This window comes from Pan troglodytes, chromosome 1 (genome assembly GCF_028858775.2).
Source record: "Pan troglodytes isolate AG18354 chromosome 1, NHGRI_mPanTro3-v2.0_pri, whole genome shotgun sequence".
NCBI classification, from domain to species: Eukaryota; Metazoa; Chordata; class Mammalia; order Primates; family Hominidae; genus Pan; species Pan troglodytes.
This window is the reverse complement of record NC_072398.2, coordinates 219,265,808-219,290,938: the sequence shown is the minus strand read 5'-3', so window position 1 is coordinate 219,290,938 and position 25,131 is coordinate 219,265,808. Positions and strand designations below refer to the sequence as shown.

General features: G+C 42.8%; 1 protein-coding gene and 1 non-coding gene across 2 annotated transcripts; both read left to right on the top strand.

Moving 5' to 3' along the window:
* Positions 1 to 685: 685 nt before the first annotated feature.
* On the top strand, positions 686 to 13,363 carry AADACL3 (arylacetamide deacetylase like 3). Its single transcript, XM_514407.6, has 4 exons — positions 686 to 968; positions 4,089 to 4,305; positions 5,496 to 5,559; positions 9,830 to 13,363. The coding sequence occupies exons 1-4, from the start codon at positions 801 to 803 to the stop codon at positions 10,602 to 10,604; spliced, it is 1,224 nt and encodes a 407-aa protein (XP_514407.2). The 5' UTR covers positions 686 to 800; the 3' UTR covers positions 10,605 to 13,363.
* Positions 13,364 to 24,339: 10,976 nt separating this feature from the next.
* LOC112207413 (small nucleolar RNA U13) lies at positions 24,340 to 24,443 on the top strand. Its single transcript, XR_002941840.2, has one exon. It is a non-coding gene; the product is annotated as a small nucleolar RNA U13 (small nucleolar RNA).
* The last annotated feature ends 688 nt before the right edge of the window (positions 24,444 to 25,131 follow it).

Genomic DNA, 25,131 nt, shown 5'->3' with positions numbered 1-25,131 from the left:
AAAAAGAAAATTCCTGTCCTCCCAGACAATAAACAGACAAGTGAGGCAGGTGATGATAAAGGTCACAGGGAAAAACCAAGCAGTGGGGGGTGAGGAAGGTGGGGGATGGGGAAGATGGGGGATGGGGAAGGTGAAGGATGAGGAAGGTGGGGGATGTGGAAGGTGGGGGGTGGAAAGGGTGGGGGATGGGGAAGGTGGGGCTGGGGAAGGTGGGCGTAGGCATGCTGGCGGGAGTTAAATTTTAAATAAGATTGCCAGAGATGGCCTCATTGAGAAGGTGACATTTGAGCAGAGACCAGCAAGAGGGGAGGCATGGAGTCTAGCCGAGGTCTAGGGGAAGAATGGTGTACAGAGAATGGCTTGCCGTACAACAGCTCTGGGAGGTCCTCCACAGGCTGATGGATGGATGATAGGCTGGAGTTGAATCACAGAGTGGGGGGATGAGGTCCGAGGGCCGGTGGGAGGATTCGTGTTTATGATGTCCATTGTGACTTGGTGGCTTATCCAAGACTATTTCTAGTTAGCAGTGCCAGATTGTAAGCTGGGACTCTAGAACTTTCTTTTGTGGCTGGATCTGGCTGGATGGGCCACTTTCTTCTCTGCATGGGCCCTGTCCTAGAACCACATCCTCACCTGAGCCTGTGACTCACCTGGGCTGGGCCAGTGTTTGTGGGACCCAGGGAGGTGGGGGAGGACAGGTGTGACTTATAAGTGGAGGAGATCTGCTGGCTCTGAACCGTGTCCTGAATGGTTTACACTGCGCACAGCTTCCTCTCAGCCCGCTCTGAGCTGGAAGCAGCATGTGGGACCTGGCCCTGATCTTCCTCGCAGCAGCCTGCGTGTTCTCACTAGGGGTCACTCTGTGGGTCATTTGCAGCCATTTTTTCACTGTGCACATCCCTGCAGCGGTTGGCCACCCTGTGAAACTGAGAGTCCTCCATTGCATCTTCCAGCTGCTGTTGACATGGGTGAGTTTTGTGCTTTATGTGTCCCCTCCAGCTGACCATTAAGGAAGGCGGCAGGAAAAATCACACACCGGAAGCTTCTAGCTGAATGAACACCGGTATCATGGGGCCTGCAGTGACAGCTGATCAGACCTTCTGAAATGTGCATAATCCCTACTAGGTGGTTCTCAGCCTCTTTGGGTGTTTCTGAAGCTGGCCCTGGCTAATAGCCACAAAATTCAAAGAATGATCTGCTTTCTCAGTTAACAGAAGGAAAAAACCAGTCTGGTTCTATTCACCTGAGTGTCTCCCGCTGACTTTCTTTTTGTTGTTGTTGGTTTGTTTTATTTTTAAAATTGAGGTAAAATATGCATATAAAATTTACCATCTTTCCCATTTTTAAGTGTACCGTTCACGTGTCCATAAGTGTGTCCATATTATTCACAGCACTCACCACTCTCAGAAGCTGTGAAGATACGAATGGATTTTCCTGAGTCTCTGGGCCCCCATTGCTATCTACCTGTTAGCTAGAGCCAGCAAGCCACAAAGTAAAAGGGTAGTGGATGAGTAAATTAGTGCCGGTGAGCAAAATTACAGAATGTGACTTTAAAAATATGTTGTTGCTTTTGAGAGCTAGAAAGCTGCCTAGGGAATATAGTTTGGTTCTGCTTCTGGTGTAATTTGTTAAAATACCTGTAAATGGAACTATGTAGGTGTTGCCAATACGGATTTCTTGTACTTTTTCTTGTGCCTTGACAGAAACTGAATATATAAAATATTTTTTGTAAGTTTCTTACATAACGAAAAGCAATTGCCAGTGCCTCTTCTCAAGAGACACCCTAGGTGTGTCTTCTATGCTATTCAAAATAATTTCTATGCTATTCAAAAGAATGTAGCTATTACCTAAAAGAGAAGATCCCGGGAACTCTAGGCTTCTGATCTCCAGTCAGCTTTTATAAGATGCAGTGATTGGGTCCTAGGTTTTCCTACCCTTGACGCTCAGATTCTGTAGTCCAGGCTCCCAAATACAGTGACACGATTTCCTCTTTTGCAAAGTAGGGAAAATTGCTCCTACTTCACAGCATTTTGTGGAGACTCCATGAATAACCCTCTCCAGAAGGCTTATTATAATGCCTGACACAGAGGGAGCCCTCTGTAAATAGTAGCCATTGTTACTCTTTGTTGATTCTTTTATTTTTTATGCAAAGATGTGTTATGCAACTGCTGTGTGTCCTGCGCCAGTCCTGGGCTCTAGGGCCAATGACAGGTGAGAGAGGTAAAGTTCCACAGGTCTGCCTTTAGGGAGCTTGTAGGGTCCAGGCAGTGGGCAGTGGGGAAGTGGTCTATAAAGAAGCTAACCCACAATAGAACAAGCTACAGATAAACAGCTTCCCAAAGCGGAGAATGCAAGGAGGACAGCAAAACCCGTCAGGGGAGCTGAGCAGGGCTTCTCTCCTGGGGCATCTTGAGCCCCCGGGGCCACAGAACACAAGGGGGTCATGGATTTGGATCACAGAACATAAGGGGGTCATGGATTTGGGTCACAGAACACAAGGGGGTCATGGATTTGGATGGGGTCAAAATTATCCCATGTTCACAACTAACTTCCAATTGAAATTCTTTTCATGAGGAATGAAGGCAACAAACCACAGTCCTGAAAGCCAGACCTCGACTTTGTCACCAAGAGGAATCAGACATATTTGCACTGCCTATTAGATATTGCGAAAACTCATGTATTCTCCTCATTTCTTTGAAACTAGGGTAGTATCAGGCAGCAGTTAGATCTTATTACTCTATGTGCTAGTAAGGAAGCACCTATATTATTATGACATACATTTTAATATTTTGATAAGTATATTTAAATAACACTGCTTTTCTTTATAATCCCATGTATTTATTTTATGTATTTAAAAATGTTCTGGGCTGGGTGTAGTGGCTTACGCCTGTAATCCTAGCACTTTGGGAGGCTGAGGTGGGAGGACTGTTTGAGTCCAGGAGTTTGAGACCAGCCTGGGTGACATAGTGAGGCCTCTTCTCTCCAAAAAAAAAAAAAAAAAAAAGTTCTCAAATGAGCCCTGCAGCTTTTCCCATGGCCAAAATGGCTGTGGCATAGACAAGGATTAGGAAACACTGGAAAGGATACCCAGAGGGAGAGCCCTCTTTATTTACGTATTTTTAACTCTTTTTTTTTAGCTGGAGTTTTACTCTTGTTGCCCAGGCTGGAGTGCAATGGCATGATCTCGGCTTACTGCAACCTCTGCCTCTAGGGTTCAAGAGATTCTTCTGCCTCAGCCTCTCGAGTAGCCGGGAATACAGGAGCCCACCACCACACCCGGCTAATTTTTGTATTTTCAGTAGAGATTGGGTTTCACCATGTTGGCCAGGCTGGCCTTGAACTCCTGGCCTCAAGTGACCCACCAGCCTTGGCCTCCCAAAGTGCTGGGATTACAGGTATCAGCCACTGTGCCTGGCTGTATTTTCAACTCTTTATGCAAACTTTGACATATACCAAAGGGGAACAGGGTGCCCACTCTCCAGTGTCACCATCACTGACTCCTGGCCTGTCTCCCTTCCCTGTGTCCCTAAATGTCTCTAACTTTTCCCTCATTTTCATTTATTTAAGAAGCCAATGGACATCATATTATTTTATCCTAAAAATTTTCAGTAGGCATTTTCAAAAGATATGAACTCCCCCTTCCTGTTTTTAAAAAATGTACCCACACTATAGTTAGCTACACAGGCTTGGGGTGGCCAGATTGGCTGGGACGGCACAGGAAGCCCTCCCTGGAAACAGATGTTGCGCCCAGGCTGAGGTGGAGCAGGGCCTCGTGGTGGAGGTGGGTGTTGCAAGTAGAGGGACCATCAAGGGTGCCCAGAAGCCTGGCTTGTAGTGGCTGCAGTGGAAGGTGTCAGGAGAGTGGGTTGAGAGGGGCTGGCTGGTGCTGTGGCCACCTGGGCCTGCATGGGAGTGGATTTTCCTGCAGGTGTCCTGAGGGAACTGAGGGCTTGAGTAGGGCTGTAATCCAATCTGACTGCAGTTTCCAAAAACTCCTTTTGCCACCTGTGGAGGGCAGGTTGTGAAGGCCAGACTCCAGATGGCCTGTGAAGAAACCCATCTCGACCCATTTCTTCTCTCTCCAACAGGGGATGATATTTGAGAAGCTCAGAATCTGTTCTGTGCCCCAATTTTTCTGTTTCATGCAAGATCTGCCTCCGCTAAAGTATGACCCCGATGTTGTGGTCACGGATTTCCGCTTTGGGACAATCCCTGTGAAGCTGTACCAACCCAAGGCATCCACCTGCACTCTGAAGCCTGGCATCGTGTACTACCACGGTGGCGGGGGCGTCATGGGGAGCTTGAGTAAGAACCCTTTTCTCAGACCTCCTAAAGGGTGGTGGCACCCCTTAACATAACTTGGAAGAATGGGCATCTTCCTGGGACTTAAAGTATGCTATTATTATCAGGGAACACCAGGGCAGTTCATGGTTTGCAGATCATTGAGGGGGCAAAAATATGGCATATATTGCCCTCTTATGTATCTCCTTATTTACATAAATGTAATCCTTAGTTAAATTAACAATACTGTAATATAAGGAAGGATACTGTAAGGTAAAGATCCTGAAATGTACCCTTACTTGCATTTATATGTGTACATATGTATGTACATATAAATGTATACATGTATATATCACTATTTTACTTATAATCACCACCTCTATTTAGTTGGAAATAAGGATATTTTAAATGAAAAGAATTAAAACACAGCATTTTGTTTCACATCAGGTTTTGCTAAGACAAATTCTTGTACAGACAGACAGGAAGATTTGAGAAAAATCAATGAGAGGAAAAAGTCACTATTGAGACAATTTTACTGTCTTAGTTATTACCCCCAGGGAATTGGGGGAGAGGAAACACCTTTATTTGCTTTCAGTAGTGCTTTCTAATCTGTGGAATGCGAGGGTCCCAGTGTGGGAGCCTTTGAGAATAAGGGATTTAATGCAATGGTGGTGTGGTTTGGTCTGTATGAGAATGATAGTAACAGCCAATATTTATTAAGCAATATTCATTAATATTACTAATTACATGCAGGCACTGTGAGAACCCTATATGTGGATGATCTCATTCCAACTCCAACACTCTACGACTTAGATATTTTCATTACCCCAGTTCACAGATGAGGAAATCAAGCCTCAGGGGGTTAAGAGACTTGCTAGGCACTATGTTAGCTCAAGCTAGAAAGAGGCAAAGTTGAGATTTGAACTCCAGTCTGAATCCAGAGCTCACACCTAAACCTCTGCGTTCTACAGTCAAAGAGCTTCACAGATATTTTTAATGGCTTGTAGGATGGATCGGAGGGTGGGCGTCTTAGAGAAAGTTGTTCAGGCAATACCACGAAGGAGAATCAGTGAGAAGATTGACCGGAAGTTTGCTGGAGTAGAGGAAAACCTAGTCGGCGTCGGCCCAAGTGCTGTGTCTGTAGGAAGAAGACGGCGACAATGGCTGGCAAAGGAAGCCTTCCTAGTGAGTCTTAAAAACCATTTATTTTCTAGAAACCCACCATGGCATATGCTCTCGTTTGTGCAAGGAGAGTGACTCTGTGGTTCTGGCAGTTGGGTGAGTAAAGGGGAGATCCCAGGGAGCCAGCAAGGAGCAAGGCTCTGATGTGGAGAGATGGGGTGAGAAGTAGAAATGGGGGTGGGGGATGGGGGATGGGAGCAGATGGGAGCTGGAGGAAGCCCAGAGGTGGGGATGGGCTGGGAGAAGCCAGTGAAGAGAGAAAAAGAAGGCGGCTGGGTGTGGTGGCTCACGCCTGTAATCCCAACACTTTGGGAGGCCACGGTGGGCAGAATGCTTGAGCCCAGGAGTTCAGACCAGCCTGGGCAACATAGTGAGACCCCATTTTCACAAAAAATACAAAAATTAGCCAGGTGTGGTGGCATATGTCTGTAGTCCCAGCTACTTGGGGGGCCGAGGAGGAAGAAGCACCTGAGCCTGGGAGGTTGCAGTGAGCCGTGATTGCGCCACTACACTCAGCCTGGGTGACAGAACAAGACCCTGTCTTAAAACAAACAAAACAAAACAAGAAAAAGAGAGTGAAAGAAAAATAAGGGGAGGTGAAGAGAGATGGAGAGACAGAGAATGGGGAACCCCTTCCTCTGTGCATGTGGGCCTTGGGTTTGTTTAAACAGAGGCGTTTTGTGCATTTGGAAGCTGGGTAGGAGGTGGTCTTTTTTAAGCAGTTCAGGTGCAGAGTTTCACTGCAGGAACACTTGGACAACATAGCTCTTCTTTGAGTAAAACAACCCTGCACCTCCTTCTGCTAAATGCCTGTGGTACCCCGCATCATCACTCAAACAACCCGAAATGCTGCCACGTTCACTTCCAAGTGCTCCCAAAAGGGAGGTCCCCCTGGCTGAGACCCACTGAAGAAAGTGAGAAAAACAAAAACAAAAACAAACCCATTGTCTCTCCTAACAGATCTCTGACAGTCACCGCCCAGCCTGGAGCCTCAAAGAGGGCGTGGTGGGCATGGGGTCCCCTGTCCTGCTGCCTGATGGAGCATCACACACGTGGTTCCTCCTGGTTAAGTTTCCCTGTAGTTTCATTTAAAGGTACACACTTTAAAGAAATATCAGTTCTCTGCATCTCAGTGGGGGTACATCTGCCAGCTTTCTTGTGGCACAGCTACCTGAGGTGAGTAGAAAACGAAGAGATGAAGCCGGGTGCAGTGGCTCATGCCTGTAATCCCAGCACGAGGCCAAGGTGGGTGGATCACTTGAGGCCAGGAGTTCAAGACCAGCCTGGCCAACACGGTGAAACCTTGTCTCTACTAAAAATACAAAAATTAGCCAGGTGTAGTGGCATGTGCCTGTAGCCCCAGCTACTCAGGAGGCTGAGGCAGGAGAATCACTTGAACCCAGAAGGCAGAGGTTACAGTGAGCTGAGATGGCGCCACTGCACTCCAGCCTGGGTGACAGAGTGAGATTCCGTCTGGGAAAAAAAAAAAAAAAAAAAGGAAAAGAAAATGAAGAGATGAGATGAGAGAGAGACCTGGATAAACCCCTGACTTTACAATTCTCAGCTCCAGAAGGGTTTCTACCATGGGATCATGGGATGTTGCCGGACACCTTGTCATTCTGATTGTACCAAACCAAGAGATCGTCAGTAGAACATGCTAGCAAGTCTCCGCCAGAAAGTTATTTTCTAAATCCAAGGTAGACAGGATTTTGGAGTTAAGGGCATTGCTTTCCAGGATGTCCTATTCCCGGGTGGCCTGAAATGGGGGTATGGAATGGAAACAGCTGATGGAAGTTTTATTTGTTGCTCCCATAGAGTGTTTCTTTGTCTTTTTTTTTTTTTAAATTTGTGACCAGTATTTAAAAATAGTGAACTTTCTCACAAAACCTGGATTTCTGGAATCTCTTAGCAATACCAGGTAGGCAGGGCAGCAATGGTGTTGAGTGTGCATAGCTTGTTTGGAAGAGTGCTGTGTATCTCTGGCCTCTGGTGGTACAGTCAGTCCTCAGCAATGTCGACAGCTTCTTGGAACTGTAACTTGGAGTGAAACCAATTTTACCTATTACAAAACCTAGGCTAATTGATATAAACAGAATCAAGCTCTGATGGTATAATTCTGGTCACAAAAACACCAGCTAATTTATTAAAAAATTTTTTAAAAATTTATTTTACTACTTTTGTGTTTTATAATTTTCTTTAGTAGAGATGAGGTCTTGCCATGTTGCCCAGGCTGGTCTCAAACTTCTGAGCTCAGGCAATCCTTCTTCCTCAGCTTCTCAAAGTGCTGAGGTTATAAGTGTGAGCCACTATGCCTGCCCTAAGCTTCTAAATAAAGAAAAACACCTGCTAATATTAAAAATTGAAATAAATGTGAGCTATACATATATTTTTAAAAGATTAAAAAAAAGATAATTATTTACCCAATTTTTGGTGAATCAGTGAGTGATGGTGGTCATTCTTGTGGTGGGTTAAATCTAGGAATAAATGTTTACAAGGTAAAAATTGTCAGGAGTACCTCTGACTGTCTCCCAGTTCAAAACCACCCACAAATGTGGCAGCCTCATTGAGAGCTTCTGTACTGCATCATTTATTTTTGTGTAGATGTATGATTATTGTAAACTTTATGCACTTTTTTGTTTTTGAGATGGGATCTCACCCTGTCACCTAGGCTGGAGTACAGTGGTGCGATCTCAGCTCACTGCAACCTCTGCCTCCTGGGCTCAAGCGATTCTTGTGCCTCAGTCTCCTGAGTAGCTGGGATCACAGACACACACCACCACGCCTGGCTAATTTTTTGTATTTTTGGTAGAGGCAGGGTTTCACCTTGTTGCCCAGGCTGGTTTTGAACTCCTGAGCTCAGGCGATTCATCTGCCTTGGCCTCCCAAAGTGCTGGGATTACAGGCTTGAGCCACTGTGCTTGGCTGACTTTATAATGTTTTTTTTTGAGACAGAGTTTCACTCATGTTGCTCAGGTTGGAGTGCAAGAGCGCGATCTCGGCTCACCACAACTTCTGCCTCCTGGGTTCAAGGGATTCTTCTGCCTCAGCCTTCCTGAGTAGCTGGGATTACAGGCATGCACCACCACGCCCGGTTAATTTTGTATTTTTAGTAGAGACGGGGTTTCTCCATGTTGGTCAGGCTGGTCTTGAACTCCTGACCTCAGGTGATCCACCTGCCTCGGCCTCCCAAAGTGCTGGGATTACAGGCATGAGCCACTGCACCCGGTTGGCTTTATGCATTTTTATTTTGCAATAATTTATATTCCTTCATGTATTCCTTTTCCAACTCACTTATTCTAGTTCAGGGTCGTGGGTGGCTGGATCCTATCCCTGCAGCTCAGGGAACAAGGCAGGAACCAACCCTGGACAGGACACCCACCTATTGCAGGGCACACTCACACCTACACCCACATTCACTTGGACCGGGACAATTTAGACATGCTCATGAATGTAACATACACATCTTTGGGATGTGGGAGGAAACTGGAGGACTGGGAGAAAACCCACACAGACATGAGGAGAATGTGCAAACTCCACACAAACAATAGTAGCCCAGGCTGGCATCGTTTTTCTTTCTTTCATCAATATAATGAAACAATGTTGAATGAAATGACATTATTTGAGACCCTGCTTTTTTTTTCTTCTTTGAGACAGGGTCTCACTCTGTCACCCAGGCTGGAGTGCAGTGGCATGATCACAGCTCACTGCAGCCTCAACCTCCCAGGCCCAAGTGATCCACCTGCCTCACCCTCCTGAGTAGCTGGGACTACATGTATCCACCACCATGCCCAGCTAATTTTTTATACTCTTTGTAGAGGTGGGGTCTCGCCATGTTGCCCAGGCTGGGTTTGAACTCTTGGACTCAAGGGATCGGCCCATCTCAGCCTCCCAAAGTGCTGAAATTAAAGGCATGAGCCACCGGCCTGGCCAACCTGCTGTATTTAAGTCTACAAGATCTCCCTTAACAAAATTTGTAGGTATGGCATGATTAATTAAAAACCCAAGCAGGCCTTGAAGTTGCTCATACAAGAATCATAAAACAGGAAGCAGGAGCAGGTGAGTCAGGGAAGCAACATGAGGCAGGTTCAGGAAGATGGGGCTAGTGTGGGTGATATTTACATTGTTGGCCAATTGGTGGATGTCTCGTGACACAGGTCCCCTATTAGGGCATTGAGACAGTAGGAATGGCACCTGCCTAGGTATGTGGGCTTTATGTGTCTCATCTCATTTAAGCCTCACACCTAACTTTAACTGCTCAAGTTTCACAAAGGGAAGTGAATGGACTAATTTGGGCTAAAAGATGCTAGACGCTGATATTTTGGATCTGCCGGGGCGTTATCAACTGTGTTTCTTGATTGCTTTTTAGTTACCGCAAGTTACCTAAGCATAAGTTTCCAGTGCCAGTAAGAGACTGCTTGGTGGCCACCATCCACTTCCTGAAGTCCCTGGATGCATATGGAGTGGATCCAGCCCGGGTTGTGGTCTGCGGTGACAGTTTCGGAGGGGCAATAGCCGCAGTGGTTTGTCAACAACTTGTGGACAGGCCAGATCTGCCCCGGATCCGGGCTCAGATCCTGATCTACGCCGTTCTCCAAGTCCTGGATTTACAAACTCCTTCGTTTCAACAGAGGAAAAACATCCCACTGCTCACCTGGAGTTTCATCTGCTACTGTTTTTTTCAAAACCTGGATTTCAGCTCCTCCTGGCAAGAGGTCATCATGAAAGGTGCCCATTTGCCTGCTGAAGTCTGGGAAAAGTACAGAAAGTGGTTGGGCCCAGAAAACATCCCTGAGAGGTTTAAGAAGAGGGGTTACCGACTGAAGCCCCATGAGCCCATGAATGAAGCTGCTTACTTGGAAGTAAGTGTTGTCCTGGATGTGATGTGCTCGCCCCTGATTGCAGAAGATGATATAGTGTCTCAGCTCCCGGAAACCTGCATCGTGAGCTGTGAGTATGATGCTCTCCTGGACAATTCACTGTTGTACAAGAAAAGGCTGGAAGACCTGGGAGTGCCCGTGACCTGGCACCATATGGAGGATGGTTTCCATGGAGTGCTCAGCACCATTGACATGAGCTTCTTGCACTTTCCCTGCTCCATGAGAATTCTGAGTGCATTAGTTCAATTTGTAAAGGGACTGTGAACATCTTTCTTCTCTGCTGGTACTGCGGTGTGGATTCCACTGGCATCCAGCCTCCCACAGGGCTCTCTGTTGCTGATTTAGGTGGTGCATAGTGGGGCTAGGGAGGGGGTAGAGGTTGCTGTCACCTTTCTGGTCCAGGTTCTAGAACCACACAATGCATGCTCCTGATGTCCAGAGGACGTGGTAGAAAAGACAGGTTTGGAGGTGGGAGTGTGGCTGTCTCTATTCTCTGTTGGGAAAACCTGGGCTGACAATATTCAGTGGCCATTTGTGGGAGTGAATCAGCCGGTAAGAGCTGTTCTCAGCCTCCCTAAGGGGCAGTTCAGGCTCCCAGATTGATCCAGACTGTGTGTGACTTTCGTCCATTTGACTGGACTTTGGAATAGCACAAGGGCATCACGTACCTCACAAGGCTTTCCCAATGTGGCTCAGAGGCAGGAGCTCTGATGCTTTAGGCTGCTGTGAGGTGGTGGTGGTGGTGGAGAAACTGGCTTCACTCACCTACTCTTCTGTGAACAGTAGTGACTTTTCCCGCTGTTTCTCAGCCTCTGGGATCAGAGTCTTCACTGTCTGGGCTGGAAACTTTAAGATAGAATGGATAGAGCTTCCACAGTGCTTGGCATCTAGTGGTGGATGAAGACAGCCTGCAGCTGCCCGACTTGGGGAGCTCTGGAGCTCCTGGAATCAAAGCTTGTCTTCCAACCAGAAGCCCCAAGGCAATGTTCTAAGAATTTGAGAAGTTGGGAGGGAAGTGGGGTCCTGAGTTAGAGACCCATGAAGGCTGAGTCTAACCAGATAACCCTGTCCACAGTGCAAAGTCAAGACAGCCAAAGGAACAGAAGATGTATTTGTGAAAACTATTTCTTTTTTAAGACATGGAACCAACTCAAATTGGCCTCTATTAGAAAGACAATAGATTGGCTTAGGTAGGGATGCATGCTAGGCATACATCAGGCAAGGTTTGATCCAGGAACTCACACAGTGCCATCAGCTGTCCTGTCTTCTCTGCTCTGCTCTTCTCTCCTCTGTGTTAATGCCAACTTCTCCTCTTCATACGGTGGCACTGAGCAGCTTCATGCCTACCTTCCTCCAGGGTCAAGTTCATTATCATGGACTTGCCTCATTCTCAGCAGTCCCAGAAAAAAGCCTAATTGCAACTTGATGGCTTTGTTGGCTTTCTGAGCAATGTGGCCAGTTGCCACAGTGAAGGGAATGGAATAATCTAACTCACCATTCCCAAGTCCTATGCCTTCCTGAGAGTGGGGGGTGGAGTCAATTCACCTTGGTGCTTGGACTAAGCATGAGGTGGTGAGTGACAACGTTCCTAATTGAAGGGTAGGGTAAATGGTTGTTGGGTGGACACCAACACTTATTCTACTACAGAAGCTAAATTGAACCCTCAGGCAGGGTACGTGAAAGTGGCAAGAGATGTCAAGACCACTGGGCAAGTTGGCCAGTTGTTCCTTAGGAATGAAAATTCTTTTGAAAGGAATGGCCAGGGTCCTCTGCTGGCCCCACTTGGTCTTCTGGAGGCTCTGATCTTGGTTGGTTAGTGGTCTTTACAGGCCAAGGTCAAGGCCATTGCACAAAAAACCCTGTGCATGCCCTTAACGTGCTTTCAGTTGAATATTTGGGCTGAACTATGAGGCGGAGAGGAATCCCACTGGGTGGCTCCTTGCTGCATTCGCAGTTGACCAGCATGGGGTTTGTTGGAGAAATAGGAACCATCCCCTGAAAACACACACTATGGTAGCCACTCAACTGTTGAAAGGCACTGGAGTCCAATGGGTGAGGCCGCCTCTGAGAAAAGCCTCTGAGTTGTGGCTGGGAGAGGCTCCCTCCTTGGAGTGTTGCTTTTTTTGTTTCACCCCTGCCTCTGGAGATGGGTAGAGGAACATGAGCTGACCTTCTGGGAAGTTAGGTTGGTGAGGAGTTTCTGAGGCACTGCAGGGCCATGCCCAGTAGAGAGGAATGTATAACATTTTAAGAGGCTGAGAGCACCCCTTGTTGGGCGCATGCCCGTGGCAGCTTCCTTCTGCAGATCATGGGAGAAATCAAGCACTTTCACCTAATGGCTAGATGATTGATTTTGGGACGAAATTCTCCACTCCTCTCCTTTACCACATCACCACTATCCTTCCTGCAATACATCCACGAGACTCACTGAGTGGAAAAGGGATAGGAATGAATGTTCACCCAGGGCCAGCTACATGCTAGGCACTGTACTGGACCATTTAAATTTGCCACCTCTTATGTTCCTCACATTAATCTTACAGAGTAGGTACAGACATACCTATGGATATTGCAGATTCAGTTCCAGACCACAGCAATAAAGCAAGTCACATGAATTTTTTGCTTTCCTTAGTGCATGTAAAAGTTACATTTCCACTATATTATAGTTTATTAAGTGTGCAATAGCATTATGTCTTTAAAAAGCATGTACTTACCTTAATTTAAAAATACCTTGTTGCTGAAAAATGCTAACAATCATCTGAGCCTTCAGTGATTGCAGTAGCCTGGGCTACTATTTTCTATGTGGGGTTTGTACATTCTGCCCATGTCTGCGTGGGTTTTCTCTGAGTTCTCCAGCTTCCTCCCACATTCCAAAGATGTGTATGTTACATTCATGGGAATGTCTAAATTGTCGTAATCTTTTTGCTGGTTGATGGTCTTGCCTTGATGTTGATGCTGCAGGTGGTGGTTGCTGAAGGTGGGGGAGGCTGTGGCAATTTCTTAAAATAAAATAAGACAACAGTGGATTTGCCACATCAATGGACTCTTCCTTTCATCAAAGATTTCTCTGTAGCAGATGATGCTGTTCTATAGCATTTTACCCACAGTAGAATTTCTTTCAGAACTGGAGGTGGTCCTCTCAAACCCTATGCTACTTTATCGACGAAGTTTATGTAGTATTCTAAATCTTTTGTTGTCATTTCAACAGTGTTCATGGCATTTTCACCCAGAGTAGATTCCATCTCAAGAAACCACGATTTTTGCTTATTTGTAGGAAGCAAATCCTCATCTGGCCAACTTATTCATGAGATTGAAGCAATTCAGTCATATTTTCAGGCTCCACTCCCAATTCTAGTTCTCTTGTTATTTCCACCACATCTGCAGTTACATCTTCCACTGAAGTCATGAACCCCTCAAAGTCATCCATAAGGGTTGGAATCAACTTCTTCCAAACTGTTAATGATGTTATTTTGACCACCTCCCATAAATCATGAATGTTCCTCATGGCATCTGGAATGGTGAATTCTTTTTAGAAGTTTTCCAGTTTACTTTGCTGAGGTCCATAAGAGGACTCACTGTCTATGACAACTATAGCCTTACAAATTGCATTTCTTAAATAATTGGACTTGAAAGTCAAAATACTCCTTGATCCACAGGCTGCAGAAGGGATGTTGTGTCAGCAGGCATGAACACTACATTAACCTTGTACATCTTCATCAGAGCTCTTGGGTTATCAAGTGTCTTGTAAATAAGCAGTAATATTTTCAAAGAAATCTTTTATTCTGAGCAGTAGGTCTCAACAGTGGGCTTAAAATATCTAGTAAACCATGCTGTAAATAGATGTGCTGGCACCCAGGCTTCTTTGTTCCATTTATAGAGCACAGGGAGGCTAGATTTAGCATAATTTTTCAGGGCCCATTCTTGGAATGGAAATGAGCATTGGCTTCAACTTAAAGTCACCAGCTGCATTAGCTCCTAACAAGAGAGTCAGCCTGTTCTTTGAAGCTTTGAAGGCAGGCATTGACTTCTTCTCTCTAGCTATGCAATCCCTAGATGGCATCTTCTTCCCATAGAAGGCTGTTTCATCTACAATGAAAATCTTTTGTTTCATGTAATCACCTTCATCAATCATCTTAGCTGAGTCTCCTGGATACCTTGCTGCAGCTTCCCCATCAGCTCTGCTTCACCTTGCACTTTTATGATTATGTTATGGAGACAACTTCTTTCTTTCAACCTCTTGAACCAAACCCTGGCTAGCTTCCTCACTTCCCCCTCAGCCTTCATGGAATGAAAGAGTTAGGCTCTTCTTCTGGATTAGGCTTTGGTTTACAGGAATGCTGTGGCTGGTTTGATCTCCTATTCAGATCATTACATTTTCCTGCATGTCAGCAATAAGGCTGTTTTTCTTTCTTATTTATCATGTTTCTCTGGAGTAGCACTTTTAATTTCCTTCAAGAACATTTCCTTTGCATTCACAAGTTGGGTAACTGGTGTAAGTGATAGAGCTTTTGGCCTGTCTCAGCTTTTGACATACCTTCCTCACTAAGTTTAATCATTTCTAGCTTTTGATTTCAAGTGAGAAATGTGTGACTCTTCCTTTCACCTGAACATTTAGAGTTCCTTGTAGGGTTATTAATTAGCCAAATTTCAATATTGTTGAAATCTCAGGGAATAGGGAGGCCCTAAGGGAGGGAGAGAGATGGGAGGGTGTCAGTCAGTGGAGCAGTCAGAACACACAATATTTATTAAGTTCACTGTCTTATATGGGTGTGGTTCGTGGCACCAAAACAATTACAGTAGTAACACCAAGATTACTGACCACAAGCCAGGCATGGTGGTGCATGCTGTGGCCCCAGCCACTCAGGAGACTGAGTTGGGAGGATTGCTTGAACCCAGGAATTTGAATACAGCCTCTGCAACATAGTGAGACGCCTGTCTCTAAAATTTTCTTTTTTAAATTTAAGAAAGGAAACAAGGCCAGGGGCAGTGGCTCACTCCTGTAATCCCTCCTAGCGCTATCCCTCCCCTTGTCCCCCACTCCCCAACAGGCCCTGGTGTGTGATGTTCCCCTCTCTGTGTCCATGTATTCTCATTGTTCAACTCCCACTTATGAGTGAGAAATGCGGTGTTTGGTTTTCTGTTCCTGTGTTAGTTTGCTCAGAATGATGGTTTCTAGCTTCATCCATGTCCCTGCAAAGGACATGAACTTATCTTTTTTATGGCTGCATAGTATTCTATGGTGTATATGTGCCACATTTTCTTTATCCAGTCTATCACTGATGGGCATCTGGGTTGGTTCCAAGTCTTTGCTATTGTAAATAGTGCTGCAATAAACATATGTGTCCATGTGTCTTTATAGTAGAATGATTTATAATCCTTTAGGTATATGCCCAGTAATGGGATTGCTGGATCACATGGTATTTCTGGTTCTAGATCCTTGAGGAATCGCCACACTGTCTTCCACAATGGTTGAACTAATTTACACTCCCACCAACAGTGTAAAAGTGTTCCTATTTCTCCATATCCTCTCCAGCATCTGTTGTTACTTGACTTTTTAATAATTGCCATTCTAACCGGCATGAGATGGTATCTCATTGTGGTTTTGATTTGCATTTCTCTAATGACCAGTGATGGTGAGCTTTTTTTCATGTTTGTTGGCCACATAATGTTTTCTTTTGAGAAGTGTCTGTTCATATCCTTCACCCACTTTTTGATGGGGTTGTTTGTTTTTTTCTTGTAAATCTGTTTAAGTTCCTTGTGGAGTGTGGATATTAGACCTTTGTCAGATGGAGAGATTGCAAATTTTTCTCGCATTCTGTAGGTTGCCTGTTCACTCTGATGATAGTTTCTTTTGCTGAGCAGAAGCTCTTTAGTTTAATTAGATCCCATTTGTCAATTTTGGCTTTTGTTGCAATTGCTTTTGGTATTTTAGTCATGAAGTCTTTGCCCATGCCTGTGTCCTGAATGGTATTGCCTAGGTTTTCTTCTAGGGTTTTTATGGTTTTAGGTCTTATGTTTAAGTCTTTAATTCATCTTGAGTTAATTTTTGTATAAGGTGTAAGGAAGGGGTCCAGTTTCAGTTTTCTGCATATGGCTAGCCAGCTTCCCCAACACCATTGATTAAATAGGGAATCCTTTCCCCGTTGCTTGTGTTTGTCAGGTTTGTCAAAGATCAGATGGTTGTAGACATGTGGTGTTATTGCTGAGGCCTCTGTTCTGTTCCATTGGTCTTCATATCTGTTTTGGTACCAGTATCATGCTGTTTTGGTTGTTGTAGCCTTGTAGTATAGTTTGAAGTCAGATAGCATCATGCCTCCAGCTTTGTTCTTTTTGCTTAGGATTGTCTTGGATATACGGGCTCCTTTTTGGTTCCATATGAAATTTAAAGTAGTTTTTTCTAATGCTGTGAAGGAAGTCAATGGTAGCTTGATGGGAATAGCATTGAATCTATACATTACTTGGGGCAGTATGGCCATTTTCACAATATTGATTCTTCCTATCCATGAGCATGGAATGTTTTCCATTTGTTTGTGCCCTCTCTTATTTCCTTGAGCAGTCCTTTGTAGTTCTCCTTGAAAAAATCCTCAGGTCCCTTGTAAGTTGTGTTCCTAGGTATTTTATTCTCTTCGTAGCAATTGTGAATGGGAGTTCACTCATGATTTGAGTCTCTGTTTGTCTATTGTTGGTGTATAGGAATGACTGTGCTTTTGCACATTGATTTTGTATCCGGAGACTTTGCTGAAGTTGCTTATCAGCTTAAGGAGATTTTGGTCTGAGATGATGGGGTTTTCTAATTATACAATTATGTCATCTGCAAACAGAGACAATTTGACTTCCTCTCTTCCTGTTTGAATGCCATTTATTTCTTTCTCTTGCCTGGTTGCCCTGGCCAGAACTTCCAATACTATGTTGAATAGGAGTGGAGAGAGGGGGCATCCTTGTCCTGTGTTGGTTTTTAAAAGGAATACTTCCAGCTTTTGCCCATTCAGTATGATATTGGCTATGGGTTTGTCATAAGTAGCTCATCATTTTGAGATATGTTCCATCAATATCTAGTTTATTGAGTGTTTTTAGCATGAAGAGGTGTTTAATTTTATTGAAGGCCTTTTCTGCATCTAGTGAGATAATTATGTGGTTTTTGTCTTTGGTTCTGTTTATGTGATGGATTATGTTTATTGATTTGCATATGTTGAACCAATCTTGCATGCCAGGGATGAAGCTGACTTGATCATGGTGGATAAGCTTTTTGATGTGCTGCTGGATTCAGTTTGCCAGTATTTTATTGAGGATTTTCACATCGATGTTCATCAGGGATATTAGTCTGAACTTTTCTTTTTTTGTTGTGTCTCTGCCAGGTTTTGGTATCAGGATGATGCTGGCCTCATAAAATGAGTTAGGGAGGAGTCCCTCTTTTTGTACTGTTTGGAATAGTTTCAGAAGGAATGGTACCAGCTGCTCTTTGTACCTCTTTTAGAATTTGGCTGTGAATCTGTCTGGTCCTGGGCTTTTTTTTTTTTTTTTGGTTGGTAGGCTATTAATTACTGCCTCAATTTCAGAACTTTTTATTGTTCTATTCAGGGATTTGACTTCTTCCTGGTTTAGTCTTGGGAGGGTGTATGTGTCCAGAATTTATCCTTTTCTTCTAGATTTTCTAGTTTATTTAAGTAGAGGTGTTTATAGTGTTCTCAGATGGTAGTTTGTATTTATGTGGAATCAGTGGTAATATCTACTTTATCATTTTTTATTGTGTCTATTTGATTCTTCTCTCTTTTCTTCTTGATTAGTCTGGCTAGCAGTCTATTTTTTTCATCTTTTCAAAAAATCAGCTCCTGGATTCATTGATTTTTTGAAGGGTTTTTTTATGTCTCTATGTCCTTCAGGTCTACTCTGATCTTAGTTATTTCTTGTCTTCTGCTAGCTTTTGAATTTGTTTGCTCTTGCTTCTCTAGTTCTTTTAATTGTGATGTTACAGTGTTGATTTTAGATCTTTCCCCCTTTCTCCTGTGGGCATTTAGTGCTATAAATTTCCCTCTAAACACTGCTTTCAGCTGTGTCCCAGAGATTCTGGTACATTGAGTCTTTGTTTTCATTGGTTTCAATGAACTTATTTATTTCTGCCTTAATTTCATTATTTACCCAGTAGTCATTCAGGAGCAGATTGTTTAGTTTCCATGTAGTTGTGTGGTTTTGAGTGAATTTCTTAATCTTGAGTTCTAATTTGATTGCACTGTGGTCTGAGAGACTGTTTGTTATGATTTCTGTTCTTTTGCATTTGCTGAGGAGTGTTTTACTTCCAATTATATGGTCAATTTTAGAATAAGTGCTATGTGGTGCTGAGAAGAGTGTATATTCTGTTGATTTGGGGTGGAGAGTTCTGTAGATGTCTATTAGGTCTGCCAGAGCTGAGTTCAAGTCCTGAATATCCTTGTTAATTTTCTGTCTCATTGATCTGTCTAATATTGACAGTGGGGTGTTAAAGTCTCCCACTATTATTGTGTGGGAGTGAGTTTTCACTCAATAGTATATCTAAGAAATTCAGCCGGATAAAAATAGATTTACCTCACTCTTTTTAGCTATTGAATAGTATTCTGTAGTTTGGCAATATTATACTTTTTAGCCATTCCCTACTGTTGGACACATTTGGTCTGTTTTTCAGTTTCTCAATGTGACAAACAAATTTGTAGTGAGCATTTCTGCACACATCTCCTTCTGCACATGTGATTCTCTGTGATAGATCCAAGAACTGTTAGCAGGGCACAACTTAAATGTTGATAAATACTAACAAAATGCTTGTTTCATTTTCTTTTATCATCAGATCTCAGTTGGGAGGGAAGTAGTCACATTGTAACAACCAATCCCTAAAGCAAAAAGAAAACTGATGGGTTTGATAATTGTAGGATGGGAAGTAGTTGGTACGGTATATCTGTATTTTAAAAGGAAAGTTCCTTGACTCAAACCATTAGTGGGTTTTTGCCTCAAATATCCTTGCCTCCATTTAACAAAGCAAAAGTTGTCAGAGTCAGCAAACTGGTTCCTAGTTATGCAGATTGCCAAAGCTTGTTTGGTTCCCTGACAAGAGCACCGCTGCTCCAACATGGCAGCTGGCTGTCTTGCAAATTGCTGTACAAGGTTAAATCAGATAAGGCAGTGCCTGGGGTTCGGTTTTAAAGCATTTCTAGTCATAGTAAAAACACTCAATGCTCTATCTCCATTACTATGAAATAATTCCCTGGCTGTCATCACTAAAGAACCGAGGAGTTTTAATTTTATGTGGAAGAGATAAATTTTGGACTTGTTGCTGCTGCATTCCCAAGGCCCCTCCAGGAGGTAGAATGATGCAGAACACGTGATCTGGAGCCAATCAGAGACCCAACATTTAACCTCCCAGCCCCTCAGTTTTCTTGCCTTGAAATGGGGATCATTATATCTAATGGGTTGTTCATGCTGACTTAATGAAAGTTGTGATTAGGTATATGCTGCTTGTTAGACTCAATTGTAGGGGGTAGGGAGTGCTGTTGACTGGACTCACAGCAAAGCCCTTGGTGGGGTTAAGAAGTTAGTCTCATATGCAGGAATTCTCTATTCAAAGAGAATCTAGAATGACTTCCCTTGGGATTCTTCTGCCCCAAATTTTCAAATACACTCTGCTAATGAAGGAAAAGGAATAAATTTTGTTACTAGAGTAAACTTGGTTTAGGCACAAAGAGAAGAAAGAATTGACAATTTTTTTGACCTTTTCTATGTGACAAACATTTTACCGGGTGCTTTTAGGTGACATCTCATTGAATCCTCATCATGTTATGAAGCATATAATATGTCTTCCTAATTCATAGGTCAGGAAACCAAGGTTGACATGGCCAGGAAACTTGCTCAAAGTTTCTTGGTAAGTGGTATAACTGGAATTGGAAGCCAAGTTGGTCTGAGTTCCAAATCCACCACCCTACAACCATTCGGTTCCCATTGCAATAACCTGAAACTGATTTGCCATCTTTAAGAAGTATTTCTAGGTCATAGTGGACGAGGAGTGAAGAAGTCAATTCATTATTCACTCCTTGGGTCCCACTTTAGACTTTGCATTTCCGGTAAGCCTTCCTACTCCAGTCAGGTTTATAGTCTTCTCCTTCTGGCTTGCATAGCATACTGTAGTTCCTTTATCATAGTTCTGAGCACATTGCATTGTGATTATACAGTGACTGAAAATGTGAATGAGATTGGATTAAAGTGTTCCATAATCCAATCCATACATTGGATTAAAGTGGTGCCCAATTTCTAATGTTCACAGGTGCTTGGAAAAGCAAATGGCAATCATCTCTGGAGGAAGGAAACATTCTAGGCTTTACATTGTTTTTGCAAAGAATTTTTAAGATACCAGCTACATGAGAAGAAAAGAGCTAGAAGTAAGAACCCACAGAAACAAGAGTAAAAATAAGAAAGGAAAAGAAAAATCCAAATTCTGTAAAAGAGGTCTGCTTACTATGCTGAAGGAGATAAAAATCTAAATTTGAAATTTGAGGAAGTTGAAACTGGTAATTTAAAAGTTCAGGAGGCAAAACGAAATTTAAAAAATTAAAATGGAAAAAGTAACATAGCATTAATACACACACACACACACACACACACACACACACACACACACACACACGTATATATAGGAAACAAATAGAAATTCCAGAACTGAAGAATACAGTAAACAAAATAAAAATTCAACAGATAGACTTGTCAAAAGAAAAACTTCAGCCAAGTTAAACTTAAAGGAGTTTAATTGAGCAGTGAATGATTCACAAATTGGGCAGCCCTCATAATCATAGCAGATTCAGAGAGACTTCAGAGGTGCCTTGTGGTGAGAACAAATTTATAGACAAAAAAACAAAAAACAAAAAACGGGGGGGATGTTTCATACAGAAATTGGAGGTGAGGTACAGAAACAGCTGGATTGGTTACAGGTTGGCTTTTGCCTTATTTGAACACAGTTTGAACACTCAGCAGCCTGTGGATGGCTGAAATATGGCTTCTGGGAATGGCCAAGACCCAGCTGTTGTTACAGGTGCATACTCCTACGTTAGGTTTTCAGTCTTGTCTGCCTATTAAGCTAGGTTACGATTTGTCCACAAGGACTCAAATAGAGAAGTACAGAGTCCTCCTCAGGCCATATTTAGTTTGCTTTAACAGGCTTGATTTCACCTTAGACACACCTGAAGAAAAGTTATGTAAACTGGAATCTAGGTCGGAAGAAACTATAAGAAATCAAGCATGAAGAGACAAAAGGATAGAAAATACAGAAGAGGGGACCAGAAGCATTGAGGATTCAGTGATAAGAAAGAACAAATATGTAATTGTTGTCCTAAAAGGAGAGTGGAAAGAAAGGAGGCAGCAGCCATATTTGAACAGATAATAGCTGAGAATTTCCTAAAATGATTGAAAGACATTTACCCATAAATCCAAGAAGCATATTGCAAGCAGTGTAAAGCAATCCACTCCTACCTAGATACATCAGAATAATGCTGCAGGAAACCAAAGATAAAATCTTAAAAACAAAACAAAACAAAATAATCGCTCAGATACCTTAAAAGAATTAATAAACTGACACTTGTTTTCTCAGAAGCAACAATGACAGTCAGGAAACAGTGGAAAAATATATTCCACGTGTGAAGAAAAGTAACTGCCAAACTGGAGTTCTACCATCACCGAAAATATCCTTCAGAAGCAAAGTGAAATAAAGATGTTTTCAGATAAATAGAAACTGAGGAAGTTTGCCACTAGCAGAACTCCTTTAAAGGAAATTCTAAAGGGTTCTTCAGGAAAAAGGGAAATGATCACAGATGGGAGGTCAGAGATGCAGAATGGAATAAAAAATAACGCAAATGGCAAATATGTGGGCAAATCTAAGTAAATGCTAACTATAAAATGATAATAATAATAACTCATGTAATATAAAATATGTAGGAGAGAGAATTAAAGTACATAATAGCATATAGATCTGGAAGGGACCAAATAGAGTTAAATTGTTCTAAGGTCCTTGAGTTTTCTGGGAGGAGGGTAAAAGTATCAACCAAGATTAGACTTTGCTAAGTCATGAGTGCATGGTAATTTCTTTGGTAAACACTAAAGTAATAGAAAATAGTTTAGTCCACTATGGGAGGCAGAAAAATAATAGTTAAGGGAATTTATATCCTTAAAACAACAATTAAGGGAATTTATAGTCTTAAAAGCATATAGAAGAAAGGAATAAAGGCTGAAAATTAATGAATTAAACATCCATCTCAAAAAACTAGAAAACTGATAGTAAAACAAATCCAAAGAAAATATAAGGAAGATAATGAAAAAAATAAAGTTTTTAAAAGTATTTTTATACTTACTTTTATTTTTTAAATTATTTTTATATCTTTAAAGGAAAATTTCTAAAATAAAACAATCACACAATAGAGATGATCAACCATGCCATGTTTTGGCTCTTGGAAAAGACGGATAAAATTGGTAATATCTGGTGAGACCAATAAAGTAAAAGAGAAAAGGCATAAATAGTAAATATTAGGCATAAAGGGAACTTTAATACAGGCCCTAGAGATATAAAAAGATAATAAGAAGACATTATGAGCAACATATGTCAAAGATTTTGAAAATTTAGGTGCAACGTGTAAATTCCTAGAAAAATACAACTTACCAAAACTGGGAAAGGAAACAGAAAACCTACGTAGTTTTGTACCTAATAAATATAGTGAATCTAAAATAGAAAAGCCTTCCAACAAAAACAAGACCAAACAGAAACCTCTTGGCCCAGATGGCTTTATTTATGTAATATTCAAGGAAGAAGTAACACTCAGCCACACACACACACAAAACCTGATTTAAAAACGAGCAAAGGCAAAGAACTAAAAGTAGAATTACAGTTAGACCTAACAATCGCATTACTAAGTATTTACCCAAAGGAAAATAAACCCTTCTACCAAAAAGACACCTATACCTGTATGTTTATTGCGGCACTATTTACAACAGCAAAGACATGGAATCAACCCAGGTGCCCCTCAATGGTGTGGCTTGGATAAAGGAAATGTGGTACAGGCTGGGTGCAGGGGCACACGCCTGTAATCCCAGCACTTTGGGAGGCCAAGGTGGGCAGATCACTTGAGCCTAGGAGCTCGAGACCAACCTGGACAACATGGTGAAACCTCGTCTCTACCAAAAATACAAAAATTAGCCAGGTGTGGTGCTATGCACCTGCAGTCCCAGCTACTCAGGAGGCTGAGATAGGGGGATTGCTTGAGCCTGGGAAGTTGAGGCTGCAACGAGCTGTGATCATGTCACTGCACTTCAGCCTAAGTGACAGAGTGAGACCCTGTCTCTGAAAAGACAAGAAAAGAAAATTGGTACATATACATTATGGAATACTACACAGCCAGAAAAAGGAATGAAATCATGTACTATGTGGCAACATAGATGCAGCTGGGGGCCATTATCCTAAGTGAATTAATGCAGAAACAGAAAACCAAAAACCACATGTTCTCACTCATAAGTGGGAGCTCAACAATGGGGACACATGGACACAAACATGGGAACAGTGGACACCAGGGATTCCAAAAGTGGGGAGGGAGAAGGAGGGCAAGCATTGAAAACTCCCTACGGGGTACTATGTTCACTACTTGGGTGGCAGGATCATTAGAAGCCCAAGCTCTAGGATCTTGCAATATATGCGTGTAAAAACCTGCACATTCACCCCTTGAACCTAAAATAAAAAATGAAGCAAACCAAAACAATGGGCAAAGGACTTGAATAGACATTTCTCTAAAGTAGATATATAAATGGCCAATGAGCACATGACAAGATGCTCAATACCGTTAGTCATTAGGGGAAATTAAATTCACAATGACATACCACTTCACACCCACGAGGCTGGTTATTGTTTAAAAACTGGAAAATAACAAGTGTTGGTGAGGAGGCAGAGAAATGGGAACCCTCGTGCTCTGCTGGTGGGAATGAGAAATGATGCAGATGCTGTGGAAAACAGATGCTTTTGTGGTTCGTGAGCCTGACGATTGGGTGTTCATGTACGTGTGTGAGATGTGCCACCCTCGAACCTTGTTATGACGTCAGCACATTACCCATCTGACTTGGAAAAAAAAAGAGAGAAGAAAGCAGTTTTGTGGTGCCAATTTCATCCTAGGTATAAACCCAAAGAACTGAAGGCAGGGATTCAAACAGCTACTTGTACACCAGTGTTCATACCAGGATTATATTTACAAAAGCCAGAAGGTGAAAACACATCAAATGTCCATCACCAGATGAATGGATAAACAATGTGTTAAATACATACAACGGAAATACCATTCAGCCTAAAGAGGAATGCAGTTCTGATACATGCTACAACATAGATGAATCTTGACAACATTATCTCAATGCAAGAAAACTGACACAGGAGGACAAGTATTATATGATTCCACTTATATGAGATACCTAGACCAGGCAAATTCACAGAGACAAAGGAGAAGAGAGAATACCAGGGGTTTAGGAGAAGGGGAGAATGGGGAGTTACAGCTTAATGGGTACAGAGTTTCTGTTTGGGATGCTGAAAAAGTTCCGGAAGGTGTGGAGCAATGGAAACACCCATACAGTCATGGTGGGAATGTAAATTGATACTACTCTCTGGAAAATAATTGGCATTATCTAGTACAGCTGGAGACACATATGCACTCTCTGATGTAGCAATTCCACTCCTACGTATTTATTCTAGAGCAGTGGGTTTCAAAGTGAGACCCACAGATGCTTGGAGGTCCCAAGTCCCTTTCAAGGGGCCTGGAGG

Coding starts and splice junctions, on each gene's coding strand:
- AADACL3 (XM_514407.6), top strand. CDS start 801: ATGTGGGACCTGGCCCTGATCTTCCTCGCAGCAGCCTGCGTGTTCTCA. Junction 969..4,088: donor TCCAGCTGCTGTTGACATGG/GTGAGTTTTGTG, acceptor TCTCTCCAACAG/GGGATGATATTTGAGAAGCT. Junction 4,306..5,495: donor GGGCGTCATGGGGAGCTTGA/GTAAGAACCCTT, acceptor TTTATTTTCTAG/AAACCCACCATGGCATATGC.